Here is a 19,832-nt window from a genome sequence, read left to right as displayed (position 1 = left end):
ATCTCAAGGATGAAGGACCACTGCCTCCCTAAGATCTTGCTTTATGGTGAACTTACCACTGGCTGCTGCATGAGAGGAGCCCCGAAGAAACGATACAAGGACTCCCCGAAACAACATCTCAGCCTTGGGCATATTGATGAGCATAACTGGTCTACTCTGGCCTCCAATCAGGAGGTCTGGAGACACACTATCGCTGCTGATGCTTTTGAGAACGCACGCAGGATCACTCCTGAGGAGAAAAGACAATGCAGAAAGAATCGTGCCTTCCAGAATACATCTCCTACTAAGGAGTCTTTCTGCTGTGCCTTTTGCAACCGGACGTGCCCATCTCATATTGGCCTTATTAGCCACCAACGTGCTTGTAACAAATGTGGGTAGAGCCCTTCCCAAATCTTCGTTCACGAAGCCTGGCCATGATGGATACCAGAATCTAAAATTCTAACACATGTTATTCATGACTTCTCATCCTTCTGAAAGTGACAAAAGCAAAAAGTTTCACACACTGGTACTTCATGTCATGACGTGATTAAGTTTTATTTTCTTCACATAATTTTTTTAATTACTTTGAGTTACACTAAGTTTACAAAAACCTCAAAACAGTAGTCTTAAAATGATGACTTATCAGATAGGAATGTAACTAAAACCAAGCACATTCCACTGACTTGCTGTGAAGTTCCATCAACAAAGGGACAATACATCATTATCATTATTAAATTGTTACTACTGTACTGACGTTACATAAAAATCCAAAAAAAAAAAAAAATCCCCATTCTGTACCAAAGAGGTTACAGTCCAAAACTAGCTGCAGTAATGATAAAACACTGTGATAGTAGGAGATAGCTTCTATGCAAGTTAAAATAGGGGGTTAGTGTCAATATATGGTCATTGGCAGTAAAGTCACAAGTTGAGAAAGGAAAGTAACTCAAGGGTACTATATTAGAAGATCTTCTGAAGATCTTTGCATAACCATAGTTCTTTCTCTAGCCCAGAGTATCAAAGTCTGCAATAAGGCAGAAGGATCAAGTGAGACAGTAGGACCAAAAGTGTGACGTAGTGTCAGGAAAAGGCAGAGAAGTCAAGACTTGCATTTACTACAGCTGGACAAAGTTCCACATACAAAAGCCTATAGAACTGAAACAAAGAAAAGGCAGAAAAAGTACTGGAGCAATTGGAGAGTGAAGACATTTAAGAAGCACCAGACAAGAAGGTCTGCTGCACTTTGGGCTAGGAAGTCAGTGTAGAGAAAGTTACCAGTCCATTGAGTGGAATACAGCAATTCAGTTTGGCACAAAGTTAACAAATTAAGAACAAGTTTTTGGCAGCAGCAAATATGCATACTACAAAATAAGAATATAAAATTAATAATCTAGGATTTTAATATACAACATGCATCGAGAAGTAAAAAAAATCTTATAAATTGATTTAATCAGACTCATGAATCTTAGCTTTAAACTAATAAATGATAATAGGAAAAGAGGCCCAGTCCTACAGACTTTAACCACAGTTAGTTATTTGCAATTGTTATGACAGTACTTCAAGCATGGGAGGAGTAGTCTGAAGGTAGGGTTTTCAATTTAGGAACACTGATATTAACTCCTAAATACTGCTGGTGGTATACTGTTGGAATATATCCAATTAGGCAACTAGATGTCCTTAGGGACCACATTATCTTCATTGTACAGTCAGAGAATATTTGTAAAGCATTACAGAAAGTTTATGACAAATTTTGCTTTCTGAAGTTTACTGAAAACAAGACACTGCTGAAATTATTTGTGACTAGAAGCAAGAAACAGACTCAGATCCATAGCATCTTACAATGCTACTCATGTTTTAACTACACACTGAGAATACTGTTTTTCAAATTTTGGAACTAATCGTGATCAGTCTAGGGATCCTCACCTTCAGCAAAGACAAGACTGACAAGTCATTGCAAGATTGGGCCTCAATCCCACGCAGTTAACTGAAGCAGCTACAGGAACTAAAAGAAAATACAACTTGTGTGCTATAGCTGTGCAGTACCACAGCAACTTTCAAACTCTTTAGCTTTTATTTCATAGATGTGCAGCATGGCTCTAACCCATGGGCATTTATGACTGATGCATCTGCATGAAGCTTCTCATGAATGTTGCAAGCTTCGTAACATCTTCTACAGTCACTGCGTTATATAAAGAGGCACGGATTCCTCCCACAGATCTGAATTGAAAAGAAGAGAGGAGGAAAAAACCCAAAAGTTTTGTATCTTCTAAGAAAAACCCACATCAATAACATTCACAGACATTTAAACCCATCCCTACCCTAAAAGGATAAAACTCATATTTTATGTGACTGAGAAGCAATATTTAATTCTTCAAGGCAAGCTTGTAATCTAGAGAAGCTTAGTATTTATTAGTTATTTACAGCTCCAAAGCTGTAGCTCTATGACATCAAAAAGCTAATCCCACAAACACTACTGAACATGGGAAAGAACTCTTGCCACTAGGCAGACAAGCCACCTGAGAGGCTTCACACAATGACACCATCTAACATCGAGTGACACCTTCTTTGGCATTTGCACAGAGACAGATTTGCCAAAGACAGCAGAATTAAGCAGAAAGCTCTCTGAAGCCCACCACCACACCTAAGCAGTAGTTGAGCTACCAGTAGTTGAGCTACCAGTAGTCTCTGATCACAGTCTCTAGACTCCTCTCAAGTGATGCCAAACCAATATGAGAAAGAGCTTATGATGAGAAAGGCTGGTAACTCAAAGCACAATGCCTGCTGCTGTACCACTACTTTAGTAATAGTTTATTCTGCATAGGAAAGAGATTCATCTGACAAATACTTACCGATGTCCTTTCAGAGATATCATGTTAAGTTCCACAGCCTTTTCAAGAAATTTCTTTTCCAGGGTTTCATCACCCTTAACACTGCCAATACGGAAAGGAACATTCATTCTGCTTCGGTTCTTTCTCTCCACTGGACATCTAGAAAGATTGCAGAATGTAATACTTAGCCCATTTTATGCTAAATTTATGTTTTCAGCTATATACAATTTCAGAATGTGAATAATCACATCCGTTTAGAACCAAAGTTAATCCTCTATAATCAAAAAGGTCATTACTTTCTGTGAAAGAAAGCAATCTTTGTTTTTTAACCAAGTATATTAATGGAAATGGTAAAGTGGAAGGCTTATTAACCCTTCCCGACATACTCAAAATTGCCCCAGAGAAATGTGTAAGAGGTTTGTATATAGATGAAATAAAAAACAAAACAAAACAAACAAACAAAACCCAACAAACAAACAAACAAAACGAAACAAACAAACAAACAAAAAAACACAACCACCATAAGAAAAACCAAAACAGAAAGAAAATAGTTACTTAGGATAAGTGAGTTTAGGTACAGTGAATTTCGAGTAAGTCTCAAGGAGTTTCTTTTCTTTGTTTTCAAAGACTGACACACTTATTTTTACTCAGCTAGTCAAACATGATACTAGAATCAGACTCAGCTAAACAAAGGTAAAGGAAGTATACAAATACAGCATTACAAAATTTCCACAGACTTCAGTGACTTCTGTTAGTGGTTTCAGTCCACTTTCTAAATCAGTATTACTCAGAATCATCTCTTCAAGGAGAGAAGAGGTATCTCTAGAACAAATGTGGCACTGTGTACATGGCCACAACATATACAAGATGCACCATAGCTCTTTAATACCTTAAAATTCCACCTAATTTAAAGTGGAAAATTCAAAATACATTTCAATTATCTTGTGAAGGTACGAAAGGATGGGGAAACGGGAGAGGATTTAAATATCTTTCTTAAGTGGTTGTAGTTACAAAGGAGATATGAAGCCTTCAGATTTATTCTTTCCTCAGGCTGTGATGTAGATTTTTGCGGGCATTCATTAGGAATAAGTTCTCATAAACTGCATGTATATTTCATACCTATTATTATTCTATTTGGCAAAGAAAGGGTATTATTCTTCTTAGTTTCTCCCTTGTTCCTTTGTCCATATGTCTCCAAAATGAAAAAAAAAAAAATCCATTATAATAATACCTGCCTACTCAAATTTTCTGCTTCAGGCTCAACCACAAAAACACTCTTCAAAAAGGCCTATGCTTAAAAGCATTCCCATGCCTGAATTGCTGTAGCCATGTTATAGTTTTTAGAATATCCAGTTGCTATTAGACAATCTGATGTAACTCGGTGCACACACTTTCGAAAGCAAACTGCTAATGGCACATAGCACTTTGTGGAAGAAAGGCTCCATTTGCTAGATGGTTTGCCACACTGCTTACCCAGGGAAGCATTCCACAGATTAGGTGGCACATTACAGCTGAGAAGGCTTCTTCGGATTAAGTCTTCCTTTTAGTCATAGATACAATAAAAAAATTCACAATCTTAACCGTACTGCTTCAGAAGATGCATTACAGCTCAGTCAGTGAAGCTTGTTCTGCTTTCCCAGCTGACTATTTACCATCCCATCTGCACTGCATTTCCCACTCATTGCCTTACAGACCAACTTGCCAGAAACAGATTTGTTTGTCACAAAATGTTTTTCTCAAGGCTTTATTTCCTTTCTGAGGTTTATGAAAAGCCCTCCGGATTTTGTTGGAGTAGGATCACAATCCCAATGTACTATATATTATGATGAAACCTTATCCCTGTCAATTAAGATTGCAACCAGCTTTAATCTAAAATCCAAATTTAATTTGCCCTATCCTAACTTGGACTTGAAAATTAGTTAGGTCCCCAAACTGTTGCTTTTATACTGAAAGTGAAGGAAAATATTTTGCATTTTCATACTCAATTACTAGGTTGGGCTTGGTGAATATTAAAATTATTACAACTTCAGCTTTTAACTATACATAGGTCCTGTGAGCTGAAAAATACCTTACAACAATATGTAAAAATCAGAGGGTTAAATCTGCTTTGGAAAGTCATCAAAATAACTGAAGAAAATAAACAGTACATAAAGCACATAAAGAAAATTTATTCCATTTTGAGGTCTGATCTTCTTTTATTTCAGAAAGCATTTCAGTACTTAGCATGATTAGCAAATAAAAATGCACTGCTTGACGGAGAAAAAGCAGATTTTTTGACTACTGAAAGAGGTGGTAAGGAGAATACAATGCAAAAGTGGTCTCTACAATTTCTTTCTTACAGGCCACTTTCTCTGTTTTGTTCTGTATTTCCCAAGAAATTCAGTAAGCATACAAACCAGAATCTGCCTATTTGTGTTTAGTATACTCTTCTCCTAGGCTCCTGCATTTTATTAAATTTAGAATATGTTTTCAGTATGCTTCAATATTGATCTGTACAGGATAATTTGGAGTAACTTCCTACTGGAATGAAAGTCAGCCTTGGACAGTTACCAAGTAAATGGTTTGCACAAATAATTTCTGTGGGAGTCCTCAAAAATGGTGACTTGAAAAATACACTGCAATCAAACTCTTGAAAGTTATGAATATGTTTGGCTCTGTAACAAATATCAAAACCAAAAGGAAAAGCATAGCAACTTACGCATAAAATCCATTAGATTTGTCTATAATATCATAAATCATTCGTGATTTGATTAAACTAAGTTTATCCATAGCTGCAGCTCCACCATTATTCTTTATCCATTCCAGTACCAATCCCATGATATAAATACTGCAAAAGGAAAAGAAAATTCTTCAGTCAGATATTTAAACAGAAAAGAAAAAAGTCTTGTCTAATAGTTTGCAAAATGTTTCAGCAACAAATTTGCTGGATCAAAGTTAATCTTTTGTAGCACAGAAGGACATGTCCTACAGGTTTCCTGCAGCCATGCAGCGCTCCCAAGGACATCCCTAAACATGCTGCAAGGACTGCCAATTCATTGACTACACAACTGCCTGTCAGGTCCTAGAAGGAGCCAGATTTAGCATAGAAGTTAATAGCATTCACCCTGTGCAGCTGCTCTAGCAAAAATACAATGGTGAATCTGAAATGCATGTGCATTAATAATACCAGAAATTTAACCACATTTTCACAAATGTTAAAAATAAAAACTTTAATCCCATTTTTGTCTAAAAAGACCTTTTGCCCACATAAACTGCGAAGTTTGGCAAAACAAATAATGGTGTAATACACTTAATTATTCATTATCATTCAAGTTCTAAGTAGAGATCTGGAAGCCTACTGGCATGACATGGCTTGGGACCAAGTATTTCAAAGCTAGTTACTAAGTGCAACATAAAAAATCCTTGAGGCCTTTTGCCTTTGTGCTTTTCCTACAAAACTCAGCTTGTTCAAGTTCAGGCATTTCCCACGACTACATCATCATCATGGCTGGGCTTCGCGAACAAAGATTACAATGATTTACATAAAAACGTGCTCACAAGTTTTTATGGTCTATTTCCAACAAGTTTGTTCTTATTAATTCCTTCATTATAGATTCCAAGGGAGTGCTCAGAGAACATTACCCTACAAGTTTCCCTAACACCTATCTAGCAGAAGGCTGTTTTAATTTTGCTGCTTTTAATTTCTAAGACGATGACAGTACCAAATCTTTGAACACTGTAGAAAAGCTGCAAACTAATCAAGGTTACAGATTGCCTTTTATAATCACCTTAGAGCTCTGAGAGCACAATCTTGCCACATTTATAACAGCATGCTGTCAAGTACCCCAGTATAAAGGATTTAAGTGAAGTATAGCCTACACCCTTGCCAAATATACAGGGCCACATTCACCTCTTGTCCTCACTTCCTTGAGCAAAACTTCTTGGACAAGTTAACTGCAAGAAGTCAGTCTTACAGTCATTCACAAAGCCGGGTCAGACGAAATCTTTTATCCTTCTTTTGTGTCAGTGAAAATAATGTTTCTGGAAAAATTTTAAATGCAAAATGCATTCAGAGCTTGGAAATGAGATTTTTATAGCAAATTCATTGCCAATTTTAGCTAAACAGATCAGGGTCATAGAGTCAACTCTGTAGCACTGTGAGTTTAAAGCCATTAGCATCACCTTAATTTATAACATCCTGCTGAAGTAGCTTTTGCAAATTCATTTAATATTTCATGCCTGTTTGCCAGCAAATCATTAGCAAGTGAAAGGAAAAGAATAGAGAAAAAGAGAACTAAGAAGCTTTGCCAGTTCCTTAAACTGGAACAGGCAGTTAGAGCCAAGCCAAACAGATGCGCATCCTGCCAACATTTCAGTCCATTACATTCTGGATTCTGGAGTGTACTCCAGTGTGGATCTGTAGCATGAAGTGAAATCTGGCAACACAGTGATCAGAAATGAGAAACACTGTTGGTTTAACTTTATTTTCTGCTCCCTTAACCTCTCACTACCCTGTTAAGGTTACTGACAGACACTGAGTTATACCTAAAGCAGCACTTTCTTTTCATAAGTTCTTTGCAGTGGCTAAAATAAAGCTGCAGAATTTTATTTGTTTTGCTATTCAAACAGAGGAACAACACTGCGTTCAAGTGCTGCAACTAAGCAGAACTTCAGTTTTTCAAATGGAAATAGCTTTGTACTTGGAAAACATGAATGGTCGGATTTAAAAGCTGGCATTTTCAAGTATACAGTGTCCAAAAACAGTATGTGTGACTTGGCAGATAATCGATCATGAAATAGTGGCTTCATAGGACACTGGGAAAAAAAAAAAGACATACATACTGCCTATGTTACAAATCTACATTTAGAAGACAAAAATCTGGAAACATTGTATAGTTAATTCTTAACAGCAGCTCTAAGAATGCTGGGTGTACCCAACCAGTAGGGCAGACAGGCTGCCAGTAAGAATACATCATTACAGTACTACGCATTCTACAATACACATACGACTGGGGAAAACAAATTCTGCACTGTAAAATCTGCAATAAACAAATGCTCACAAGATATACTGTTCTTCTGATAAGGACAACTCCCCCTATGTCATTGCAATAATACACTCTGCAGTGGCAATCAGCAGATTCAGAGATAAAATCAGTATCACCTCAAATTTTACTGAATTCAAGTAAGCAATGGCATTAAGTTATAGGCCTTACACGCAAGAATCACTGAGCTTTATGCCTATACAGTTCATTTAATATCTGTTGGAAATCATCAGGCAGCCTAACTTTGCAAATTCTGGCATTTATGAACAAGATGTTAAAGCTGAGACTAAACACTGCCTTACCAGATTATGTGAATGAAAAGGAAATCTTACCTTGAAAAGTAGAAATTGCTATTTTCAAAGTTATTTTTAAAAAGTAAGGGGAAAAAAGGATACCTGGATTGAATTTTTTTCTTTTAATCATTTCAGTGGACTCTGGTATAAAAATTCTTCCGATTAAGAATGGGAAGGTATATTGGCTCAAAATCTAAATATTCCAGTAGCAAAGCATCATTTCACTAGCTATCAATCAGAAGCCAGGAGATAGCGATTTTAAAAAAGCAAGGTGTAGTCTGTTCTGCTTCTTGTACACACGAAATCATTAGGTACATGAAAATTTCATGATCTTGATTGTTAGCAATGATTAGGAAGCTAGATCAATTTTATTTTTGGATACCAAGTCAAACACTGAGACAGTAGTCAAAGAAATACAGAAAATTGTACTAGAGAATAAAGCAAAGCAACAACTAAACTGCCTTCTAAAAAAATTCTTCTACAGTTTCATTTCAAAACCAACAGTTGTGAATACATAGTTTTGTGATACTTTATATTATTTAAAACTGTACTGGAAAATAGTAAATATTGTTATTAAAGAAAATCAATAGGTATCTGGAGTTTCAAATGCTGAGGAGGAAACTGTACTTAGTGTCCAAGAAGAAAGTCTAAGTGCCAAATTACCTATTTGCAATGACCAAAGTATCACCACTAAATTGACTAGAGCTGTGTTCTTGTATATCAGAACTGCATCCTTAAACTTATACAGTGGAGTTACGACATACAATATTTACTTTGAAAAAGACCACGCCCTTTGTGGCTGAGTTGCACTATGCAACCCAAACGCTACCAGTCACGTGGCTGGACACCCCACGTTTTCACAGGAGTCACGTGAAAGACTCCAACATATCAGTGACTTGAGAGCAAATACTCAACTTTGGAAGCTTTTCTAGGTAAGAGCAGCAGATGGCAGTGCAGCAGCTTTCTGAATAAGGGAAAGCACATAGCACGGTGACTTACCTGTAGCATGGTGGAGTGTTATACAAAGAGCTATTCACTGCCTGTGTTTTGTAATCCAGTACAATAGGGCATTCCTTCAGTGCAAATCCCAGCAAGTCCTCACGTACTATTACAACAGTAACTCCAGCACAGCCAACATTTTTCTGAGCACCAGCAAAAATCACACCAAACTTTAAAAGGAAGAAGAAAAGAAAGACTTGCTACATGCATTCACTTACAACTGAGTAAAACACCAGTATCATTATACAACAGGCATACTACTCAGCTGAACATACCAGAGAATGTGTTGAAAATGAGCAAGTTGTAGGTCAAAAGAAGAGTTAGGAGAAGTTCTGATTTCAAAGTGCACTTAAGAGCTATTCAGCTGAGGAAGATAATCACAAGTTTCACAACAATTTGCTAAATGTTTATTTAATAACCACAAATAATTCTCAAGGAAGCCTGCCCAAATTTCACACTACTCTGAGCAAATTCAGACACAGTTCACAGTATTTTCAACCCATCTGGTATTTCAGAACAGGCATCATAAAATCCACCTGCTCAAAGAAGAAGATCAGGAGAGGCCATGATAAATGCACTAAAAATTACTCCTTTTGCTACACACAGGTAAGAAATGTCAAACATGTTACTTCACTAGTCAGTAACACTTCTACTCATAACATATTTTACAAACATAGGCAAGTACTATGATCTACCTCTGTATTATCTGTGAAGCAGACACCATAATTATGCAGCACAGGAAGCTCTGGGAGCTTAAAAGGGGTTACAGATTTCTCATATAAGAAGCAAGATCAAAAAATCTGATTCGCAGTACCCTGTATAGCCTATATATATACACTATCTACAGACTAAATATGATTCAGATGATGTTTTTTACAGTTTGAATTATATTATATATTATAAATATACAATGAATTAGAATTACTATTCTCATAGTAGTTAATAATGTTGGTTATTTACATGAGTACTTGACCCTCAGTCACAGCCAGAACTATCAATAGAGGGATTTTAATAAATAATTTGAGCAAGTAATTTTGTGACTGTATGAGCAACACTTGCTCTGCACATGTAATTTACTGTACTGCTGCACTTTCAAACTGAAGGGTCTCAAAGTGGAATTCTACTGTGAGCACTTCGGTGTGAAGTCCTTAGCCTGACAGAAAAGCCATGAAGATAGCAATAGACAAAATTAAGTCAGTATTAATTCAGACGGAATGTCATTCAAGTTTCTGTGTACTATGATAGTACACAGTGAAGACCTCCAAGCAGACAAATAATCTTGGGCAGCTATTAACACGAAAAATTTTAACATAGTTTAGTAAGTTTTCATGAAAAAATAAGGAAAACAGATAGACATGGAAATCTCAAACTGGAAAATTCAACACTTCTATCCGTAATCAGATATTCAATTAACGAAACATCCTGAATTTCACCACTCAGCATCTCTGGCCATCCAGACATTTCTAAGTGCTTAATTATATGCATTCAAATTTGAAAATGCTTTTTGTGGCCACTGTGTCCAATACTTTACCTTGGAAACATCCACGGGTCTGGACAGGAAGTTTGATGACATATCACAAACCAAGACTGCTCCTTTGACATCAGGTACAAAGTCAAACTCCACACCATGGACAGTTTCATTAGCACAATAATAGATGTAAGATGCATCTGGATTAAGATTCCAAGTGCTTGGGTCAGGAATGTCTGAGACAGACAAAAAAGAAACCCAGAGATCAGTTGGAGACAAGTAATTTTCTTGGCATGCAATTTTACTTGATCATGGAAGCCAAGTGTAAAAGTGCAAATGTAGAGCAGTTTTGCAGTATAAAGCATTAATTATGTTGTTATCAGGAAGACAGTGTATCTGGTGAGCCATCATTAATCTTACAAAACCTTTTTATTTTCACTCCTTATTTCTCAAACTGTTTTCATCAAGTTTACAATTCCAGACTATAAACTACTGTCCTAGGGGGCCAAAACTGCATTTCAGAGGAATTCAGGCAGTGGGTTCAAGAATCCTCTTGCTTCCTTTGGAACCACTGAAGCATCCAAATTCTCACTGTCAAAGTTCTCTAAAGCCGTGTTTCTGTGCAAACCCAGAAGCATTTCAGTCTCACCCAAGCTGAACAAACACAAAGTTATCTACCTTCCTCCCATTTTAAGCTTTGCAACTGATTTACAAAACTGTAAAGATTTCCTATGTCAACAGGCAATATACAGGCATGTCCTGACAGCACAGAACAGGTTTTGCATAGAACAAATAATTGCTCTTCCTCTCTTTTCTCCAATTGCTCTTCCTTTCTTTTTTCCTCCTCCTGAAGGGAGACAGAGCTGGGGGAGGGGAAGATTATTTAATGCCTCTCCCCTTATCTACAGCTACCAAATAGTGAATATGCTCCCCCAGACTGGAAAGTTGTAGGTTCCATTCCTTCCTGTGCCTCAGAGAATATAAACTTATTTTCCAAGTTAGTGCCCTAATCACCAGTTAATATACTAACTCACATGGGGATATTCTTGGTCTTTCTTGTTGCCAATCTTCCCCATTCAAATGCTATAATTTGGACCAGAGGGAAGAAAAGTGACCAAAACTAGCAGTAATAGAAACTAGAACTCATGCATTCCTGTTCCAAGAATTATTTATGTATATTCAGTGATACAGGGCCGGGAAAGAGAAGTATTTAGGAATCCTTACAAGTAGGCAATAGAATTCAGGTCTCCCATATAGTGGGTCAAGAGGGTTAAAATCCCAGACACGGTTCTAAATTTTAGAGCAATCTCATTACCGATTACATATGAAACTGAAATACCTCACAATATCCCTGTGAATAGCTTAAGAATTCAGTCAAATGTTAAAAGAAACTGAGACAACCCAGACCACTTCTCTACTCAGACACCTGCTTCTTGCCACTTATTTTCTGGAATCTGCTCAGCCTCATTTCACAATTTTTTTTCTGGTGGAGACTGTTAAGTCATTTAACAGATCTCCCAGTGATGAATGCTGAGAGATGTGGCAGACAATCTTTTGAGTGCTGGGCAGTCAACTCTAGTTAACATTTAACAGCCCAATAGCTAAGTTAGATCCATTTTTAGAGCAAGGCTAAAGGCTAAGCATTCACATAGATGGATGCAATCATCAACTTACTTGTATAGGCTCCCAGTTTCGGATGAATGATATTCACTTTAGCATATTTCTCTGCTTCTTTAGCAGCTTTTGCTGACCAACCTCCAGTAACCACATAATCTGCCTGTCTTCCCTCCTTTAAACCGATAAGGTTAAGTGGGACTGCACTGAACTGAGCAGATCCACCTCCTTGAAGGAAAAGAATTTTGTAGTTGTCTGGTATATTTCTGCATAAAAGAAATAACCATTTCTATTATTCCCAGAAGACACAGGATGCATATTACACAATACTATGCATTTAACAGCAACGGTGGAAGAACACTGTAATTTTTGAAGACTCTTTGCCAAGATGTTAGACCCAATCCCATTAACTTACCTCAGCACTGGTCTTGAGTAACAAATATTTAAGAATAATGCTATACATTTCAGTGATATAAATTTTCTGAATAGCTTTCCTTCCCTGCCCCTGGGGGCTGCATTAAACAAATTCATTCCCGAGTAGTTGTACTATCACAGTACATAGAAACTCGAATGACATTTCATCAGAATTAATGCTGACTTTTAATTTTGTCTATTGCTATCTTCATGGCTTTTCTGTCAGGCTAAGGACTTCACACCGAAGTGCTCACAGTAGAATTCCACTTTGAGACCCTTCAGTTTGAAAGTGCAGCAGTACAGTAAATTACATGTGCAGAGCAAGTGTTGCTCATACAGTCACAAAATTACTTGCTCAAATTATTCATTAAATCCCTCTGTTGATAGTTCTGGCTGTGACTGAGGGTCAAGTACTCATGTAAATAACCAACATTATTAACTACTATGAGAATAGTAATTCTAATTCATTGTATATTTATAATATATAATATAATTCAAACTGTAAAAAAATGTGTCATACGACACATAGGAAAAGAGCTCTTGATCAGCGATTCTAACACACATCCATAGAGCTTATGTTAATAAAATAAGCAATGCATACATCACCCCCATACCACTAGAGATCTGATTTCTACTGTTTGCATTTATTCCTTTACAGTCATGTCTGTCATGAATTCTATAGAGGTGACAAAAATCCAAATTTCAAAATGTAGTCAACTTGTCAGTGTGCAGTAGTCATATAAAAAACAACTTAATAGGAGTTCTTTGTCAAATTCAAAAATATAAGTATCAGACAAACAGAAGATCAGTGTCCTCCCCGAGATTATGACTCTATCATACACAGTACCTATGCATGGAAAAACAACCAAACAGGTGCTTTCATGGAAAGGTCTCCGCATTACTGATGTAACTAGAACAACCATAAAATAAAAATAAGCAGAAAGTAATTCACTTACAGCAATTCACGCATGAGATTTTCAGTTGTATTTAAAATTTTTGTGAAATCTGAGGAACGATGGCTCATTTCTTTGATGGAACAGAAAATAAAAATAGCATGAAACAGGATGGTAATACATGAATTTGATTTAAAAATTCTGTTAAGCTTTAAACCTTATACACTACTGACCCAAAATGCCTGAAGGTTGTCATTCCCAGTTCCCACTTCTACTTCTTTTTTTTTCCAACTCTTTCTAAATACCCAGAGAAGACTTATATCTGCAGTCTTGTCCAGATACAGGCAAATCCTGTCCATTTGGACACACATGACCCTACTACTCCCAAGAGCAACTATGTTTGCAGGGAAAAAAAATTACTCCCTAGAAAGGTTTAATTTTTCCTCATTTTAAGAATCTTCTCTGTTAATAATGTTGTAGCAAGTATATAATAAGGTACAGGAGTTTGTTTTGTTCTATTATTTTTAGCAAGGCTTCTTCATACAGTAATGGTAATTAAACATTAAGGACACTTAATACTAATCCCTCTTATTAAATCCATAGGCTGCCTTCCATGTGTAGGCACACAATTTAAACATTAATCCAAACTGTGCAGCTGCACATTTTACTTTTAGCAACTAAACAGTTTGATAGGACTAGCAAAGTGCTGACCATCTTGTTGGATAAATCTTTTGTGCAGCTGGGGCTGAAAAGCCAGTCAGCTACCTATATGGCACAGAAGACATCTCCTCCTAATGGCAAGACAATACTACCTTCTTAATGGGAAGGATGCTATACATCAAATGTATGTAAAGCATTTTGCCATCCAGTATGTAAGATACTATATATGGTATCTATGCACGTATATACAGACACACGTATACAGTACATCTGTATACAGTATGTGTGTATACATACATAGTCTTTCATAGATATGCAAAATCTTATTTTTATAAACTGCCTATATATATACATATATATAGATAGATAGATAGATAGATATAGATATATATATATATACACATCTATTCCAAAGACCCAAAAGTACTAATGTTTGACATATGATTTGTTATCTTTTGTCTCTAGTCCTTTGTTTTGAACCACTAAACATCAGACTATGTATCATTTTAGTATCCCCTAATGAATGGTGGAAATAGACCATGAAACAGGGGTCTCTGGACATACATGCTACCAGAATAAGGTATTAGAAAAGGAGCCGAAATACTAAGATCGAACAGTCTTATTAAACAATTCTGTTAAACACTGAAATTCTGAAAAATGTAGAATTTTTTAAGTCTTACCAAGAACACTTATACCAAGCCCTTTGTAGTCCACCAAATCTTTCTGTGCTTCTAATAATACCTAATGAAAGAAAAAAAAAATCCAGAAATAAATTAAGGGATTTTCCAACTATCTGGAGTCACTGATGCATCATGCCTATGCCAGCTGCTCTACACTGCAATAACCTGACACTTGTCAAGTGAGATTAAGAGAAGTATTGTCGCCATAATTTCATTCTATCTAGCAGCTGAAAGGTTTTCATAAGATAGCCAACTTAAATCATATGCTTGTTGTGGAGACCATGTTTTAAGTTATTACATTTCCAGATTTCAGAATGATTTCAAGAAGTCAAATGGAACTCTTAAACTCTTAAGCTTTACAAAACACCTAATGTTTCCATACTTTCTAAGCAAGCGTCCTAAATAACCCATACCCACCTCTGCATCTGTGATCTTTCACGTGACTTGTGTAAATAGGACAACCAAGGTATTGAAGAAAACATAAAGAAAAAGGTCAGCTTGGGGAATTGAATATCTTACACCGAGCCAACAGGACAATGACTGGTTTTACAGAATGAAGCTCCACACTTTTTGAGGATGAGCCTTTTCTATGTTATTGAAAGTTAAGAAAGAAATGAAGCAAAATTTTGAGAGAACCAAAAAAACCAGGTCACTCCTATAAGTCCTAGCCAAGTAATCTTCTGCTTCAGCCTTACATTTTTTTCTGTCTTCTCCAATAGCTCTTGAGTATTAACAAAGTAGAATGAGATTCTGGTCACTGGATCTGCAGCTTCTGATTTCAGTAAATTCTCGTATGAGAGCCAGAATGCTCTTGGCTTTCCTAAAGGAAGTGGGAGAAGAGGGAGCCCCAGTAGAACAGCGAGCAAAACAAATGCTACATGAATGCACCCCAGGATCTAACAAGAAACTGCACATTCTGGACAGGTTCAGAAACAAGAGATCTACCTTGCTGACAGGGTATCTGCACAGCCTGTAAACTGTAATAGCTGGTCAGCAAGAGGTCAACTGAAAACAACTATGCTGCTTTTTATTTTAGAGATTATGAAGTTTTAAATACCATGTTCCACAATCAAATTTATTCATGCCAGAAAAGGGGGGGGAAATGAAAGGGAGCACACAGACTACTAGAACTGCTTGATAAAATCCAGTTCTGCTAGTAATATTTATCAGACAATCTGCCTGTGCAGACATCGGCAACACGTCTTATAATGGCCACAAATTGCTCCATCCACCTTCATGCTTCAGTGAGTCTGAGTACTTCACGTGAATCACAATCAAAGAGAAACAAGCGAGATGATAGAATAGTCCACATGCAAACACTGCATTTCAAGAGAAGAAAACAGATTAATAATACAAAGTTCAGCAATGACCTACTCAAACCCTAAATCCAGTTTTCAATAGTCTGTCAGAGACCTGGGTACTACAGCAGTCCCATTGAGAGCCCCTTTTGGAAACGAAGGATTCAAGAGAGAACAACAAATTTCTTGGCAACCTCACCTACAAAGGACATTTCCGAAAGAAAAAAGAAGGGGGGGAAAGGAGAGTGGAGGGAGAGGGAACAAACAAAAAAAAATGAAGAAAGCTTCTCTGCAGCAAATTCATTTGCCTAAAGAAAATTTTTAAAGAAATAACACATATATTCCCTTCCCCTACGAAGGGAACTAAGAAAAGAACCAAGAAAAAAAAAAAATTCCACAGTACATAACCCTTAGTTGAAAGTCACATGCGTGCAATTTGGAAAAAACCACCCTCTCTCCATATCCCACTGGATAATCCACGGCTGCTGATGCAACTTTCCAGAGGGTTGAGTCCACGCTACACTCACTATAACTTCTTAAATAAAGACGATTCATGGAATACTCTACACAGCTACCCTTCTGCACTGAGTACCTACTTCCCATCCCAAAACTAACGAAATGCCCTTGATGCCATATGATCTGGTTTGGAAAAAAAAAACCTAAAAAAAATTTCCAAAAACCACACTAGGGCTCGCTTCCAAAACTCCGAGCTTACCATGGCAGTTCGTTGGGTGGGGAAGGGAGAAGAAAGGAGGTTTCGGCGCTGTGCGGCTTAACTCTTTTAATGACTATTTACTCAACTTCCCCAGCCCTTGCTTTGCAGCCGGCGCCCGCGGGGAAGCCGTGAGGACGAGGACACCCACCCGCGCCGTGCCCCAGCCTGGCCCTTACTCACGGAGCGCGGCAGCTTCGCCGGCCCGGCCCCGAAGTTCGCCACCTGCCTCCCGCCGTCCATCGTCCTGGGGATGGCGTCAGTACCGACCCTGGCAGTCCCGCGGGTAGGCCGATATAAACCCCCGGCCGCCGGGAGCCCGGCGGGGTCCGCCCCTGTCCCGGCCGCCCATTGGCAGCGCGGCCGCGGCGAGGCGGTGGGACCGGGCGGGGCCGAGCGCAGCCCACGGGCGGGGAGCGGGCAGGTCGTGCTGCGATCGCCGTGACGGGGTTGATCTGCCTTTACCTACTTGCCTGGCATTTGGGAAACCTTGGTGAACCTTGGTGAGGTGCCAGTGCACACGCAGCCGTCGGTGGGCAGACATGGAGGCAGGCGCACGCACATACACACACAATTAACTACTGTAACAGCATGTCCTACTGTAACTTTACTTGTGCTTTTCCCCACGCGGTTGCTGCTGCAGGGTTGGGACACTTCTTCCAAAAGCAATCTGCATGAAGATGTGAGAAATTACAAACAGCGATCCACAGTGATGCCAAAAGAGGTTGTGGAATCTCTCACTGGAGACATTCAGAACTATATGGATGCAATCCTGTGCCACCTGCTCTAGGATGATTCTGCTCAAGCAGGGATGACCCACTGTGGTTCCTTCCATACTGACCAATTCTGTGATTCCTCTTTAAAGAGGTAGTTTTACAGTATCCAAATGTTCTCATATTTTGGGTGAAATTCTTTCCTCGTAGAGGAGGAGGATCCCTGCCTTCTCCAAGCCAAAAAGTACCTGCACCTTGCACACTGTTTTCTTGAAAAGTTTGTTGCAGGCAAATTGCCACTTGAATTCATAGGAAGAGAATAAAATCAAGAGGGCTCTGAAACTTAATTCATTTCACAGACAGCAGAGCACGGACTTGCCTTGAGGTCTGCCAAAGCCTAGGCTAATATTCCTGAATACTAAACCACTCTTTCCACACATGCCTTGGTTCATTGAAAACATAGAGGTTGTACAGTTAAACTGTTGTAACTGAAGGAAAGATTTTAGCTCACCCAATTTCTTCTGATTGTTTTAGGGAGAGACATTGTGCCTAACAGTTTTCAGAAGTTACAAACAGTAGCAGTAAATCAATTTTGACAAAACAAGCCATGAAGTATGACTGAAAACAGATGGGCATCACAAAGTCCCATAGTCTTCAAGTATCTTGGACAAGATTCACGATTCTCGTATGTACAAAGCACAGCTCCCGAACACCTTAGACTACCCAATGTTACCTGTAACACTGGCACTTCTTTAGTCCCTTGCACGTTCACCAAGCTAATCAACATTAATTGTCTGTATACTAAATCTGCATTTTTTTCAGAAATGAAAGTGTCAATGCCTGTTACTTTGCAAATACTGAAATTTATATAAAATATCATTTTTCATTCCTTTTGCTGTCAAGTCAGGTGATACCTAGAACAGTAAAAAAAATTTACAGATCACAGCCTGATCTGGTATTTAGTTAACACGTTACATAAGTTATTTTGTTTAAAAGACTGAAAACAGAGACACTGGTTTGAGAGCAAAGATAACCTTCATTTCAGTAATGGCTATAGCTTAAGAAAAACCTACCAAACTTGCTTTCAGACACCAGAAACCTCCTCAGTTCTTAAGAGATAATTGCAAACTTCACAGACATTATCATAGGCTGAATACATTATCTTCAAAACAGCAAGGTATTTTTAAAGTATGTCTCAGGCCACAACCTCCAAAACAACTACACTACTTCTAATTATTAAAATCAGTTCTAATTAAATGGAAGCCTCTACTGAAATGCTAAGTAGCAACATAGATGTGATTACAATTTAATTATTTTTATTAGTGTCTGAAATAAAATCGGCTCCAGAGATACAGGATCCTCATATCGGCTTTTCCCAGTATTATATCCAAACCACTTATGTCTGCCCAGAGAGGTAGCTTCAAAGTCCAATCTGCTAGGGCAATGGCATCCTAGGTAGGAAGGGGTAATGGAGGCAGTCAGAAGTAGTGTAGGTTAATGATTCAGGTCGGAAAGTGTTTTGACATCTGAGTAGGATCAGTCTTCAATCCTGTGTGGCACAAACCACAACGTAAATTAAAACTTTGGAGTTAAAAATGTAATTCAATCCTTTGGCAAAGAGCTAGAACACAAAAATAGAAACTAGTCAAGCTGGTGCTGGTATCAGCTCAGAGCACTGGGAGTAAATACCAGGTATTGTAGTTTTCACCTCACCGAAGTCCCATCCTGACCAGAAGGGTCAAAAATAGCAGCTCCTATGAGATCAGAGTACAACAGTGCTGGAAGCTTTGCCATGCAGAGCTTTAGACAAGTTCACATAATGCATTGATGGGAAGTATAGAAGTATAGAAAATTGATAAGAATGTATAAACCAGAAATTTTTGCTTTGGGCAAGGGATTATTATGCTTTTGCAGTTGGAAAGAATGAAGACAAACACTACAGGTCACATAAGAGTTTTGTTTCTATTGAATTTTCTCCTATTTTAATATTTTGCTATCAGCAATTATGATTTAATGTTTTTATTACATCAAAACCCATGAATTCATCATATCAATATTCATAGTCACCCATTATGAAACAGAGGCTTTCAAACCTGTGACTTCCAGGAATGCTTCCGGCTTCTGTAAGTTGACAGAGAATTTGACCCTTCCATTGCCACAAATCCCTGGGGATAAACATGAATTTGCATAATTAATACAGAAGCAGAGAGAGCTGTATTTACAGTTTTAAAAAAACCCACAAAAAACACAGAAAAAGTGTAAA

The 19,832-nt window shown here is 37.9% G+C and overlaps 1 protein-coding gene across 1 annotated transcript; it reads right to left on the bottom strand.

Annotated features, from left to right (window-relative positions):
* Positions 1-509: 509 nt before the first annotated feature.
* Positions 510-17,169, bottom strand: PSAT1 (phosphoserine aminotransferase 1). The gene is made up of 9 exons (XM_027634898.1): positions 17,040-17,169; positions 14,847-14,907; positions 13,570-13,639; positions 12,260-12,465; positions 10,649-10,821; positions 9,118-9,287; positions 5,503-5,631; positions 2,826-2,963; positions 510-2,193 (listed from the first exon to the last, which is right to left on the bottom strand). The coding sequence occupies exons 1-9, from the start codon at positions 17,097-17,099 to the stop codon at positions 2,088-2,090; spliced, it is 1,113 nt and encodes a 370-aa protein (XP_027490699.1). The 5' UTR covers positions 17,100-17,169; the 3' UTR covers positions 510-2,087.
* Positions 17,170-19,832: the final 2,663 nt, after the last annotated feature.

This window comes from Corapipo altera, unplaced genomic scaffold, assembly GCF_003945725.1.
Source record: "Corapipo altera isolate COAL_440 unplaced genomic scaffold, ASM394572v1 61411, whole genome shotgun sequence".
NCBI classification, from domain to species: domain Eukaryota; kingdom Metazoa; phylum Chordata; class Aves; order Passeriformes; family Pipridae; genus Corapipo; species Corapipo altera.
The sequence above is the reverse complement of the archived record's forward strand: the minus strand, read 5'-3'. Positions and strand labels throughout refer to the sequence as shown.